The sequence below is a fragment of the Podarcis filfolensis genome (assembly GCF_964270895.1).
Source record: "Podarcis filfolensis genome assembly, chromosome: 10".
Taxonomy (NCBI): domain Eukaryota; kingdom Metazoa; phylum Chordata; class Lepidosauria; order Squamata; family Lacertidae; genus Podarcis; species Podarcis filfolensis.
The window spans coordinates 48,618,818-48,630,545 of record NC_139612.1 but is presented as its reverse complement, the minus strand read 5'-3'; the positions used below and the strand labels follow the sequence as shown (position 1 = coordinate 48,630,545).

General features: G+C 42.8%; 1 protein-coding gene across 3 annotated transcripts; it reads left to right on the top strand.

Moving 5' to 3' along the window:
• Positions 1 to 414: 414 nt before the first annotated feature.
• Positions 415 to 10,185, top strand: LOC310743649 (apolipoprotein L6-like). 3 transcript variants are annotated; one of them, XM_083574061.1, is made up of 3 exons: positions 415 to 1,000; positions 5,153 to 5,248; positions 6,989 to 10,185. In XM_083574061.1, the coding sequence occupies exons 2-3, from the start codon at positions 5,232 to 5,234 to the stop codon at positions 7,881 to 7,883; spliced, it is 912 nt and encodes a 303-aa protein (XP_083430187.1). In that variant the 5' UTR covers positions 415 to 1,000; positions 5,153 to 5,231; the 3' UTR covers positions 7,884 to 10,185. The 3 variants fall into 3 exon arrangements, with proteins under 3 accessions (XP_083430187.1, XP_083430188.1, XP_083430189.1); XM_083574062.1 differs by lacking the exon at positions 415 to 1,000 and adding an exon at positions 1,529 to 1,583; XM_083574063.1 differs by lacking the exon at positions 415 to 1,000 and adding an exon at positions 1,568 to 1,587.
• Positions 10,186 to 11,728: the final 1,543 nt, after the last annotated feature.

Sequence of the window (11,728 nt, the reverse complement as noted above, 5' to 3'; positions counted from 1 at the left end):
TTGAAAAGGCAGTCCTGTTTAGGGAAGTTTTTAATGTTTGGTGTTTTATTGTATTTTAAATATTTTGTTGGAAGCTGCCCAGGGTGGCTTGGGAAACCCAGCCAAATGGGTGGGGTATAAACAATACATTATTGTTGTTGTTGTTGTTGGGGAAAAGGTCAGGGATAGCTGATCTGAGCATTTTTCCATGGAAAATACATCAAGCAAGCAATTACAATCATTTTGCCACTATCCGTCTGAAAAAGACTGAACAGTAAGTTTGCAACATTAAACTGCGTTCTTGAATCAGGTAGGTAGCAGTGTTGGTCTGACGCAGTCAAAAGATTAAAAAAAAAATTGTCCAGTAGCACCTTAGAGACCAACTAAGTTTGTTCTTAGTATAAGCTTTCGTGCATGCACAGGAAAGCTTACACCAAGAACAAACTTAGTTGGTTTCTAAGGTGCTACTGGACAATTGTTGGAAGTGCTGTCAGGAAATGCGCGGGGGGCGGGGAATGGCGGGTTTTCCTGTCGGAAAAAATTGGGATTTCAATCTCCGCAAGTTCGCTACGAGGAGCCGCAGCGACTTCCCCGCAAGAGGGCCGCTCCTGTGAAATCCGTGGGTCTTCCTGGATGCCCATTTGTGCCCCAGCACGGCTTTTCCCCGCGCCTCCGACTGCGCACGAACAGGCAGCCTCTCTTCTCCGCATCCCCCCTCATCCCCGGGCTCTTCCTTCATAAACTCGTCCACCAGCCTCCTCCCCTTCTCAACTTAGTTTCTTGCTCGCCCCGCGCTCTGGCGGGGACCCTCTCGTCTTTCTGTTGCTGGACTTACCCCCCCCCCCTCTCCTCCCTGCGTCCAAACGGCAAACATCTCCTGCCATTGAATTCCTCTCGCGCGTTCACGTGTCCCGACAAGCCCGAAGTCCGCCCGCGTTTCAGTTTCGGTTTCCCTTCATCTCTGCCTCAGACATCTTTGAGCCACCGCGTCGTAGAAAACAGGCAGTCGGAAGACAGAAAGGTGAGTCTAATAACATATTTAATAAGTTTTCGAGGAGAATTGCATGGCAATCCGAGAGTTGGGAGATGAGGGGAACCTGCCACGAAACGCTGCCGGACAGAGCCCATGGTTTGTTCTTTTTCATTGCGCCAGCCAGCTATGCCTCCTCCTTGGAAACCCCATTTCCACACACATACACACAGCTTTGTTGTTTCCCCTCCAACAATCAAATCGAGATTCCGTGCTCGTTTCGCATGCTTAGTCTGTCGCTTTTGGTCCTCCTGCAAACTTTGTGACTCCCCCAAACCTGCTGGTATCTTACTATTGTGTGCTGGTGGTGCAATTTGGCATCATGAGAATCCACACCCTGTACCCCGAATTTAGCAGATGAGGATGGTTGGGCTATAGTCAAAAAGAGCAGCCCTTTGGGTGTGTTTGCTTTCGTCTTTCCTTTGTTCCTATCAGCAGCTACCAAGGATGGGAGGGATGGTGTATGTATGTGAGAGACAGAAAGAGAAAGAGAGAGAGAGAGAGAGAGAGAGAGGAGGTTACTAGAGAGAATTGAAGATAGCTTTCATTTTCCTGCAGCAAAACTGAGAAAAAGGTTGGTGATTTGATCCACTTCCAGCTTCCTTATCGGCAGGTGTGGCACCTGTGAGCTACTGTGGTTGTTTTATTAGGAACACCTAGGCTGCAGCCTGTGGGTTCTTGGTGGATGTGAGAGAAGATCTGTTGCCCTCCAGGTGTCATTGGCCTACAACTCTCACCAGTCCTATCCAGCATGGCCAACAGTCATGGACGATGGGAGTTGTAGTCCAGCAACATCTGGAGGGCATCAGGTGCCACATCTATGCTATAGGCAAGTGGAACAGGCTGGTGGGAGAGTTTAGGTTGGCAATCAAGTTCATTGCTATACATGTAATATCAAACTGCACCTCCTTAATACATGCAGTAACTATTTCCACATTATTTGAACAGGTTGGGGGAGTGCGTTCTGTTTATGTGTACTGAGTTATCAACCAGAGCTGGAGCTTTTCTCCCTAACTTTAATTTTTAAGGCCAAAACAATGCTCTTTGAATTTCGTAATTCCAAATATGATAGTATTTTGCGTGAGATGCTGAGTTAACAACAGAAGAGGAGAAATATATGGCACTGAGGACGTGTATATGGCTGAGTATGCTCAGAAATGGCATACACAGGGGAAAACAAGGCGTTCCACATTTCTTTGGTGGAAACAAAGTGTGGCTCCCTCATTTAACTTCCTCGGTGCCTATTTTACCTCTATTTTCCTCTGTCAGATGCTGAAGCTTCTCTTGTCTTCTGATTCCAGCAGCCCGAGGCTGGGAACGTAGTTGTGCCTGCATAGCCACCACGGAAGCCCACCCTGTTACTCATGCCAAAGCCTCCCACTTGTGATGTTTCTCCCATGAAACGTGCAGCCTGGCCCTGGTCCCTCATGCTCCATTAAAAACGATATATCCTGAAGCATTTTCCTGCTTGTACCACACCCAGCCCCAGCCCAGATTATTCCATCCTGCTTCAGGGCTTTTGCTGTTTATCCCACTAGGGATAATTCAGTTCCAACTCCTCGTTTCTTCCATACAGATTCCTTCACGGTCAACAATAAGAGCCTTAAGGACAGATGCGTCCAACCAGCAGGGGGCTCTAGTGAATGCTTTCACTCCCTTAAGAGTACCTTCTAGGGGAAACCTGCAATCTTATGATGTATGGAGGTATACAGATCCTCACCTTCATACCTGCCCCATACATGGCATCACATATGATGTCAGGTGTGCAGCAGGTGGGCGTGGTTTGGGGGAAATGACCTCACAGGTCAAACTAGGACTCACGCTGGGCCAAATTTAGCCTGCAGAGCAGAGGTTCTGCACACCCTGCTACAGATGTTTTGAATTACCCAAACAATGGCAACTGGTGCTAATGGGACTTGTTGTTCAAAACCTGTGCAGGCACTAGTTTGGAGGCTTTCTGGGGTGTAGCTTTCTAGGTCCATTTCCCCCCTAAAGCCTGACATTCGGTTTGACATGATGGATCAAGTAAGAAATGAACAAATTGTAGCTGAGCTGCACAATTATTATGACACTTGTTTCGAGACATTTAGATCCCTGTCCTAAGATGTTGGCCTTTGACGCTACTCCCCATGAATTCACTCAGTATCTTCTGCCAATTCTTAATTAATTTCCTAGGGATTATCGCTGGTTTAGATTGAAAGTAAAACAGGAGCTTTGGCAACACAACCGTTTTAAGTGTGTGGATTTGCATGAGCCACAATAGTTTTAATTTCCCCCCACTCTTTAAACTCTTCCTTAATAGATCTAATTAGCTTAATGCAATTGTTTTCTAAGAGATCGGCCCTGTTTGAAATAATGAGGATTCCTCCTAGGTACTTTCATACTGTGTTTAAACATTTTCACTGGCATACTTAATAGTTTCCTGAATCCTAAAAGAAAAAGTGGTTGGCTTAATTCTTGATTTTGTGCAAGTTACCTTTGAACCCAGATGTTATGTCATACAGTGGTACCTCCGGTTGTGAACTTAATCCGTTCCGGAGGTCCGTTCATAACTGGAAACTGCTTGTAACATGAGGTGCGCTTTCGCTAATGGCGCCTGCCGCGCTGCCAGAGCGCGATTTCTGCTCGCATCCCGAGGCAAAGGTCGCAACAAGGGGCATCTACTTCCGGGTTAGGGGAGCACGTAACCTTAAGGATTCGTAAGGGGGACGGTACATAACACGAGGTGCCACTGTACTGCAAAAATGAAAGAGATGCCAGCCAGGATTCCCTCTTAACAGCTTTTGCAAATGGCTTAACAGATAAAGCAAAGAACATTAGAGACAAAGAATAGCCCTGTCATTCCCTCCTTTGCCTGGGAAATATCACTGGGCTGAAATACAGTGGTACCTCGGGTTACAGACGCTTCAGGTTACAGACGCTTCAGGTTACAGACTCCGCTAACCCAGAAATAGTACCTCGGGTTAAGAACTTTGCTTCAGGATGAGAACAGAAATCGTGCTCTGGCGGCACGGCGGCAGCAGGAGGCCCCATTAGCTAAAGTGGTGCTTCAGGTTAAGAACAGTTTCAGGTTAAGAATGGACCTCCGAAACGAATTAAGTACTTAACCCGAGGTACCACTGTACTAGTTAGTTAAATGGGTTACATAACCTTCTCCAACCTGGGGAGCATTTTGGACCTACTGAGACTGAAGGGAGATATAGTTCAAAACATATATAGAGCCCCCCAAGCTGGGGGAGTCTGGGTTACATGATTATGTTTCCAGTCAGTCTGTAGGCTCAATTACCCAATTTTAAAAGTTTTGACCTTTAAAACGTATCTCATTGTGGGGCCAAGATACTTGAAGGACTGCCTGTGTCCCATGTGGTGTAGTGGGTGGGGAACAGAGGATTGGCACCTCAATTATGGTATGTTCACATTCTCCACCTAGCACAGATTCCATTGTCATTTTGGTACCAGGAAAAACATTTGCTTTCCTATTTTTTCAGACATAATTTTAAATCTGCTAGTCCCTCTCCTTTCCTTTTATATTTTTAAAAATATTCTGCTTTTCCCCCTTGTTTTTATGATTATTTAAATCTTGGAGGAAGCCACAGTTAGTGATCCCCAACAGCTTGGATACATGGCTTGTATGCATAAGGAGCTGCAAGTTTCCTATTGTGGTTCCAATTTTGTGGAACTTCCTTCCCGTTGAAGTCAGACAAGCTCCCTCCCTACTGAACTTCCAATGACTTAAAAAAATAAAATCTAGCAGGCATTTTAATTGAAGTCTGAATTTATGGTTTTAACAGTTTTATGTGTTGTGTGTTTGCATACCACCTAGAGACCATTGTAGGTAAGTAGTATATAAATTGTTTAAATAAAAATAAATAAATTTGCATTTTAATTGTATTTGCATTCCCCCCACCCCGAAAATGTACCACGGCAACTCTTACTGAAGTGTAGTGCAAAAATATTTATAAAAAATGCAAATTTTGGTCAAAAGTATTTTCTAGCTCAGTCCTAAAAGCTTACAGACATGGCTAGAGTATGAAGATCAGATGTTTGTAAGAATTATAATGATATTACTGAAGTTAGTTTCATTGGGAGATTTCTTATCTTGGTTCACCTTCATCCTTACTATCTAGTTGTTTTCCTTTCCAGACTAAAGTACACTCAAGCTGAGAAGAGCGGATTTACCATTTAATAACTGTGAGGCACCTGCCCAAATTGCTGCTGGAGAATGTCAGAATTCCAAAGGTAATTCTCAAGCTGCCAGTATTCTAATTGTTACCTTTGTTCATTGCATATAAAAGGAGCCCAAAGCATCTCCCAGAATCCTCAGTGATACATTGGGCAATAGATATTGGTCATAATATACAGTCATACCTTGCTTTTCAAACAGCCTAGTTCTCGAACGCTTTGGCTCCCGAATGCCGCAAACCCAGTGATTGTTATGGTTTGCGAACTATTTTGGGAAGCTGAATGTCCGACGGGGCATCTGATTGGCTGCAGGAGCTTCCTGCAGCCAATCAGAAGTTGCGCGTTGGTTTCTGAACGTTTTGGAAGCCGAACGGATTCCATTCGACTTCCAAGGTACGACTGTAGATATGGAAGCATGGGAACGATTGTGGAATATGGATATAAAATTTATAGCGTGCTATGGTCTAAGAGAAAATTATATGAAAATGATATATCGATGGTATCTAACACAGAGTAAGTTGGCGAAAATGTATAAATATAAATCAAGTAAGTGTTGGAAATGTAATGAGAAAGAAGGTTCTTTTTATCGTATGTAGTGGTCTTGTAGTAAGGTCAAAGCTTACTGGGAAATGATATATAATGAAATGAAAAGGATGCTTGAAGTAACTTTTGTAAAAAAAAATCCAGAAGCTTTTCTTTTGGGAATTATAGGGGCAGAACTACCTAAAATGTATAGAAACTTATTCATGTATGGTATTACAGCGGCAAGAATGTTACTTGCCCCAAAATGGAAAGAAGCAGAAGTCCCAATAAAGGAAGAATGGATACAAAGAAATATGGAATATTTGCAAAAATGGCAAAACTTACCAGAAGAATAAGAAATCAAGATAACAATTTTTTAAAATAAAAGAATGTAAATGTAAATTGTAATTGAATGTAAATTGAATATTTACAGATAAATTATAAACAGATAAAAACATTGGCAGGATTATTGTAACAACCTGCAGTGTTATAAAAGTCTGTATTTAAAGAAGATGAATAAATGAGCAAATTAAGTTAATGTGGGTATGCAGAAGAATAAATTTAAGGAACTGCAGAAAGAGGGGGATGGAAGTCAAGTCAAAATGAATGTAAAATTAGTGAAATGTATAAACTTGAAAAGTGTGTGTGTGAGAGAGAGATAAACTAGAAAAAAAGAAGTAGTGGGAGGCTTCACACTTCCCAGATGAGTAAATGGAGAAAGATAATTATCTGATCCTGTTTTGAGTCCTGCAGACCAGGGATATTGTGCAGAGGAAAAAGAGGGCAGCCCCTTTCCCCATCTTCCAAGGGGTGTTAGCAGCCCCTGCCACTTTTTAGAATTGCAGCCAAAGACGATTTTCCATAAGAGATGTTCAATTAAAATACTGAATTCTATGTGTTTCTGTAATTACAGTGGTACCTCGGGTTAAGAACTTAATTTGTTCCGGAGGTCTGTTCTTAACCTGAAAGTGTTCTTAACCTGAAGCACCACTTTAGCTAATGGGGCCTCCTGCTGCCGCTGCACGATTTCTGTTCTCATCCTGAAGCAAAGTTCTTAACCCGAGGTAATATTTCTGGGTTAGCGGAGTCCGTAACCTGAAGTGTATGTAACCTGAAGTGTATGTAACCCGAGGTACCACTGTATATGCATCATACACATTTGTTTTTTGTCTGCTTTCACAGGAAGCACAGATTTGTAGGGGATGCAGGAAATTTGGGGGGGGGGAAGGGGACCTATCTTTTAGCCCCATTTTTAATATGTATTTATATTTGCAGAAATGCAGGAAACATGCCTTCAGAGAAAGCTCTTGATGAAGCTATTGCTTGTTTTCTCAAAGAATTCCCTGACAAGAAAGAAGAGATTGAGGCGTGCATCCAGTGCCTTCGGGAAAGGGCAGACGACATTGACAAGGCCCATAAGGACTGCACCATTGCCAGCGTTACTGCCAGCTCTGTAAGTGCAGTTTCTGGTATCCTGACCATTGCGGGACTGGCCTTGACCCCTGTAACAGCAGGCGCAAGTTTAATCCTAACAGCCACAGGCATGGGCTTAGGGATAGCGTCAGGAGTAACTGGCATTTCTGCTGGTGTGTCCGAGAGCATTATTCATTCAGTGGAGAAGAAAAAATCGCAAGAACTGATAGACAAATGTGAGAAGAGCCTAAGAATGGTGCTGAGCCTCGAGAAAATTGGTTTCAAGTCTCAACTGCCCCCAGATAACGCTAATCTGGAAGTAGCCAAAACGGCAATCGCTTCGGGTTGTGCTGTTGCTCGGTTCATTCCAGCAGTGGTTGACAAAGCGACAGACATTGCAGCAAATGTGGAGGCATTGGCGGTGGTTAAAGCTAATCCTGTCTTGAAGGGTTTGGCCAAGGAAGCAAGTACAGCAGGGACCGTAGCCAGGAATGCAATCAAGGGGATTGATCAGGTTGATGAGGTATTTAAAGGAACCGCCCTCGCAGCGAGCAAGACTGCTAGAGTGGCAGGGACTGTGGCGTCTGGGGTTTTTCTTGCATTGGATGCTTACTTCATTACTAAGGGTGCCATAGACTTGTCAAATGGGGCCAAGACAGAAAAAGCAGATGAGCTCAGAGCCAAGGCTAATAAGTTGGAGGAGATGGTGCAGAACCTGACAAAGTTCTACATGGAACTGAAAGAAGAATGGGACTGAACCGGGGACCGCAACCACATTGTGAGCTCATTGGTTGTTAACATCAGCCCAGGCAGTAGACATGGCTATTCCTCCTTCTAGATAGTAATAGTAATGATTTATTATTTATACCCCACACATCTGGCTGGGTTTCCCCAGCCACTCTGGGCGGCTTCCAACAAAAAATAAAAAATACATTAAAACGTCAGTCATTAAAAACTTCCTGAAACAGGGCTGCCTTCAGATGTCTTCTAAATGTCAGATAGTTGTTTATTTCTTCTGATGGGAGGGTGTTCTACAGGCGGGCGCCACTACCGATAAGGCCCTCTGCCTGGTTCCCTGTAACTTCGCTTCTCGCAGTGAGGGAACCGCCAGAAGGCCTTCGGCGCTGGACCTCAGTGTCCGGGCAGAACGATGGGGGTGGAGACACTCCTTCAGGTATACTGGGCCAAGGCCATTTAGGGCTTTAAATTGTGCTTGGAAACGTACTGGGAGCCAATGTAGGTCTTTCAAGACCGGTGTTATATGGTTTTGGCAGCCACTCCCAATCACCAGTCTAGCTGCTGCATTCTGGATTAGTTGTAGTTTCTGGGTCACCTTCAAAAGTAGCCCCATGTAGAGCACATTGCAGTAGTCCAAGTGGGAGATAACTAGAGCATGCACCACTCTGGCCAGACAGTCTGAGGGCAGGAAGGGTCTCAGCCTGTGTACCAGATGGAGCTGGTAGACAGCTGCCCTGGACACAGAATTGACCTGCGCCTCGATGGACAGCTGCGAGTCCAAAATGACTCCTAGGCTGCGCACCTGGTCCTTCAGGGGCACAGTTACCCCATTCAGGATCAGGGAGTCCCCCACATATGCCTGCCCCATCCCCTCCAAACAGTATTTCTGTCATGTCAGGATTTAACCTCAATCTGTTAGCCGCCATCCATCCTCCAACCTTTCCGTTTCTGGGATCATTGGGGAGCTTGGAGAAGCAGTTCAGACTATAGCTAGAGAACAGTGCTTAAAACAAGGTCAATTCTAACGTCGTGCCCCATCTCTAAAATTAATTCCCCAGACATTTTATCATACCTGGTGGATGTGTATAAAAACCAAAAAATTATGGATACAAATGCATACACAAATACAGAGAATTTTGAAGGTTAATGTTCAACTGAAACCAGAGCTCCTCCTGCTGGGACAAGGATATACAGTTAGAAAAAGATGATAAAACTTCATTTCAGTATATGATTACAGAGTGGGACTTTTAAGTGCACACACATGGAAAGAATAATCATTAACTACAGTGGAGGAATGGTTGTTAAAATTATTGGACTTAGCTGAAATGGCAGCTAAGTCATTTATGTGTTTAATCAGAGAAAAATCATTGTCAACATTTACTAAAGACTGGAAACTTCTTACACGATTTTAGCATGAAACAGAAAATGAACTTATGATATCTGGGTTTGAGGATTTAAGATAATACTGGTTTATAGAAAGTAGATTTGCTGGCAGTTATCTTGGAGTAGATATCTTGAATACATTTCTACATACAGATGAAGAATTTGATGCTCTTTTTCTCTTCTTTTTTCTTTTCATCTTGTTTTTCCTTTTTCCTTTCTGATCTGTGTTTTTATTTAGATTAGTTTTTTAAGCTTGGTAAAAAGATACCTGATATTAATCTTTGTATTTTCTTTCAAATTCAAATAAAACATATTGAAAATAAAATAATTATTCTCTGCATGTTATAAAAATGTAAAAATTCTCAAGTTATCTATCTATTATATTAGCAACAATGTTTGTGTATGTTTATTCAAAACCTGCCAAGGAGTCCAGTTCATTAAAAAAAATCATTAAAAAATCAGAGAGAGGAGCTGAGGGAAATCGTAGGGAGGGGGAGGGGGAAATGGGGGGAAATATAATGAAGAAGATTTGTTGGAATAATTTGTTATGTGAAAACATTCAATAAAAAATTAAAAAAGAAATAAATAAAATAAAATCCCAGCCTTTTGCCCGGGGCGCGGGACAGGGAGATGGGACTCCTGGTGTAAAACCTTTCCCCCAGGCCTTTAAGGTGTTATAGATGAGGGTTCTGGGCCGATAATTTATTTTAGGCTGTCTGCTGCAATGTATTTTACTGTGATTTTATTAATGATCTACTGTTTGGAGTCTGTCATGCTGAAGGCTTTAGCTGAAGACTTGCTAATCTTCACTGGAAACAAACAATTACATGACTGGGAACAGTAAGAAAATACAATGATACTCCCAGCATGTCCTTTAACATGTTCATTGTAAACTTGTTCAAAACTGGAAAAAATAAAATCATGTTTTGATAAGTTCATTGGTATTATTGAGATTTTTTAAATTTGTTTATATTTTTAGGCTGCTTAATGCCAAAATAGGCTTCTAAGCAGTTTACAAAGAGTTGTGAAGCAGAAACCGTCCTGAAGAACAGGGTAAGTAGGGTTAGGCTAGCAGAACTATACACAGGAAGCACTGAAGAAAATCAAAATGTTTGTGGACTACATTTCCCATCACCCCTAACAATTGCCCATACTACCCGAGGCTGGTGGGAGTTATGAGTCCTTAGCACCACAGCATTGCACGATTTTGCTGCTTTGTAGGCGGAAAGCATGCTGCTTTGTAGGCGGAAAGCATGAAACTCACAGGTAGCTCTCACCATCTGATCTCAGTCCATTGGTGCGGACAAGAATTGGCTCTGTCTTCCAGCATTCTGCATCTGTAGCTCAAACAGTGCTTGCAGGAGTTCCCCACTAAGTAGTCTGTTTAGCTGGCCATATTCATTTGAGACATGTGGCTGTAGCATCCCTTGAAGGAGGAGATTTTGTTTCAAGTCCACTACTAGTGTTCAGGGGCAGCAATTTGAGCTTAGTGCCTAGTTTTAGGAGGAGGCGCACTTCTGTAGCAGTAGCAGTAATAACAATAACAACAATAATAATAATATATAATCCCTGTAAACAGAAGAACACAAATTGCAGATGATCGTGGTATCAGTCACAGGTGGCATAATCTATTATCGGCATAAATTGCATAAAACCAGGCTTCACGTCTTGGAGAAGACAAAGCAGGGCCAGATTTAGGTTTGATGAGGCCCTAAGCTACTGAAGGTAATGGGGCCCTTTATATGTCCAGCTGTCCTTTGTCAACAACAAATTGTTGCTGTTTTTTGTATTGAATGTATGCTCTATGGTAATTTATGGAGCTAATAGGTATATAAAGCCATTTGCACATAACAAAATATGTATTTTATCCAAGTAATTGTTGAACTGAAATACAATTGGAAATGTACATCCAGGTTTTTTCCCCTTTAATTTTTTTGTTGGGACCCAAGAGAGTGGGGCCCTATGCCATAGCTTGTTTAGCTTATATGTTAATCCGGCACTGAGACAAAGGGCTTAACTTAGCAGGAAACTAAGTGCTCCTTCCTTACTTCAACTGGACTCATTTCCTTTTAAGCTCCCAAGAGACACTCCCAAGCTTCCAGAGTCACCCGAGTACATCTGATATAATTTCTGAAACGAAAACAATGAAGGTGTTGAGAGAACAGCCAATATAGGCAAGGAAGGCTGGCTGTAGCTTTTTTTTTATAAAACCACTCGGAATACCCATGGGTCACTGAAGGCGGCTGCATCCCCACATTTATACATCTGAGAAATGTAAGACCAGGGGGTGTTGCTGGGGCATTCTGCTCAAAAGGTTCTGGGTCCCCCAGGGACAGCTGTCAACTGCTTCACACACACAGCTGATCAATTCTGTGAGATATTTATGGAAAGCAAATTCCTTCCATGTGGATGCAGACAAACCAGGAGACTTGGAGACGGCACACTATACGCTATTTGCCCAATACCACTGTGTTGTTAAGA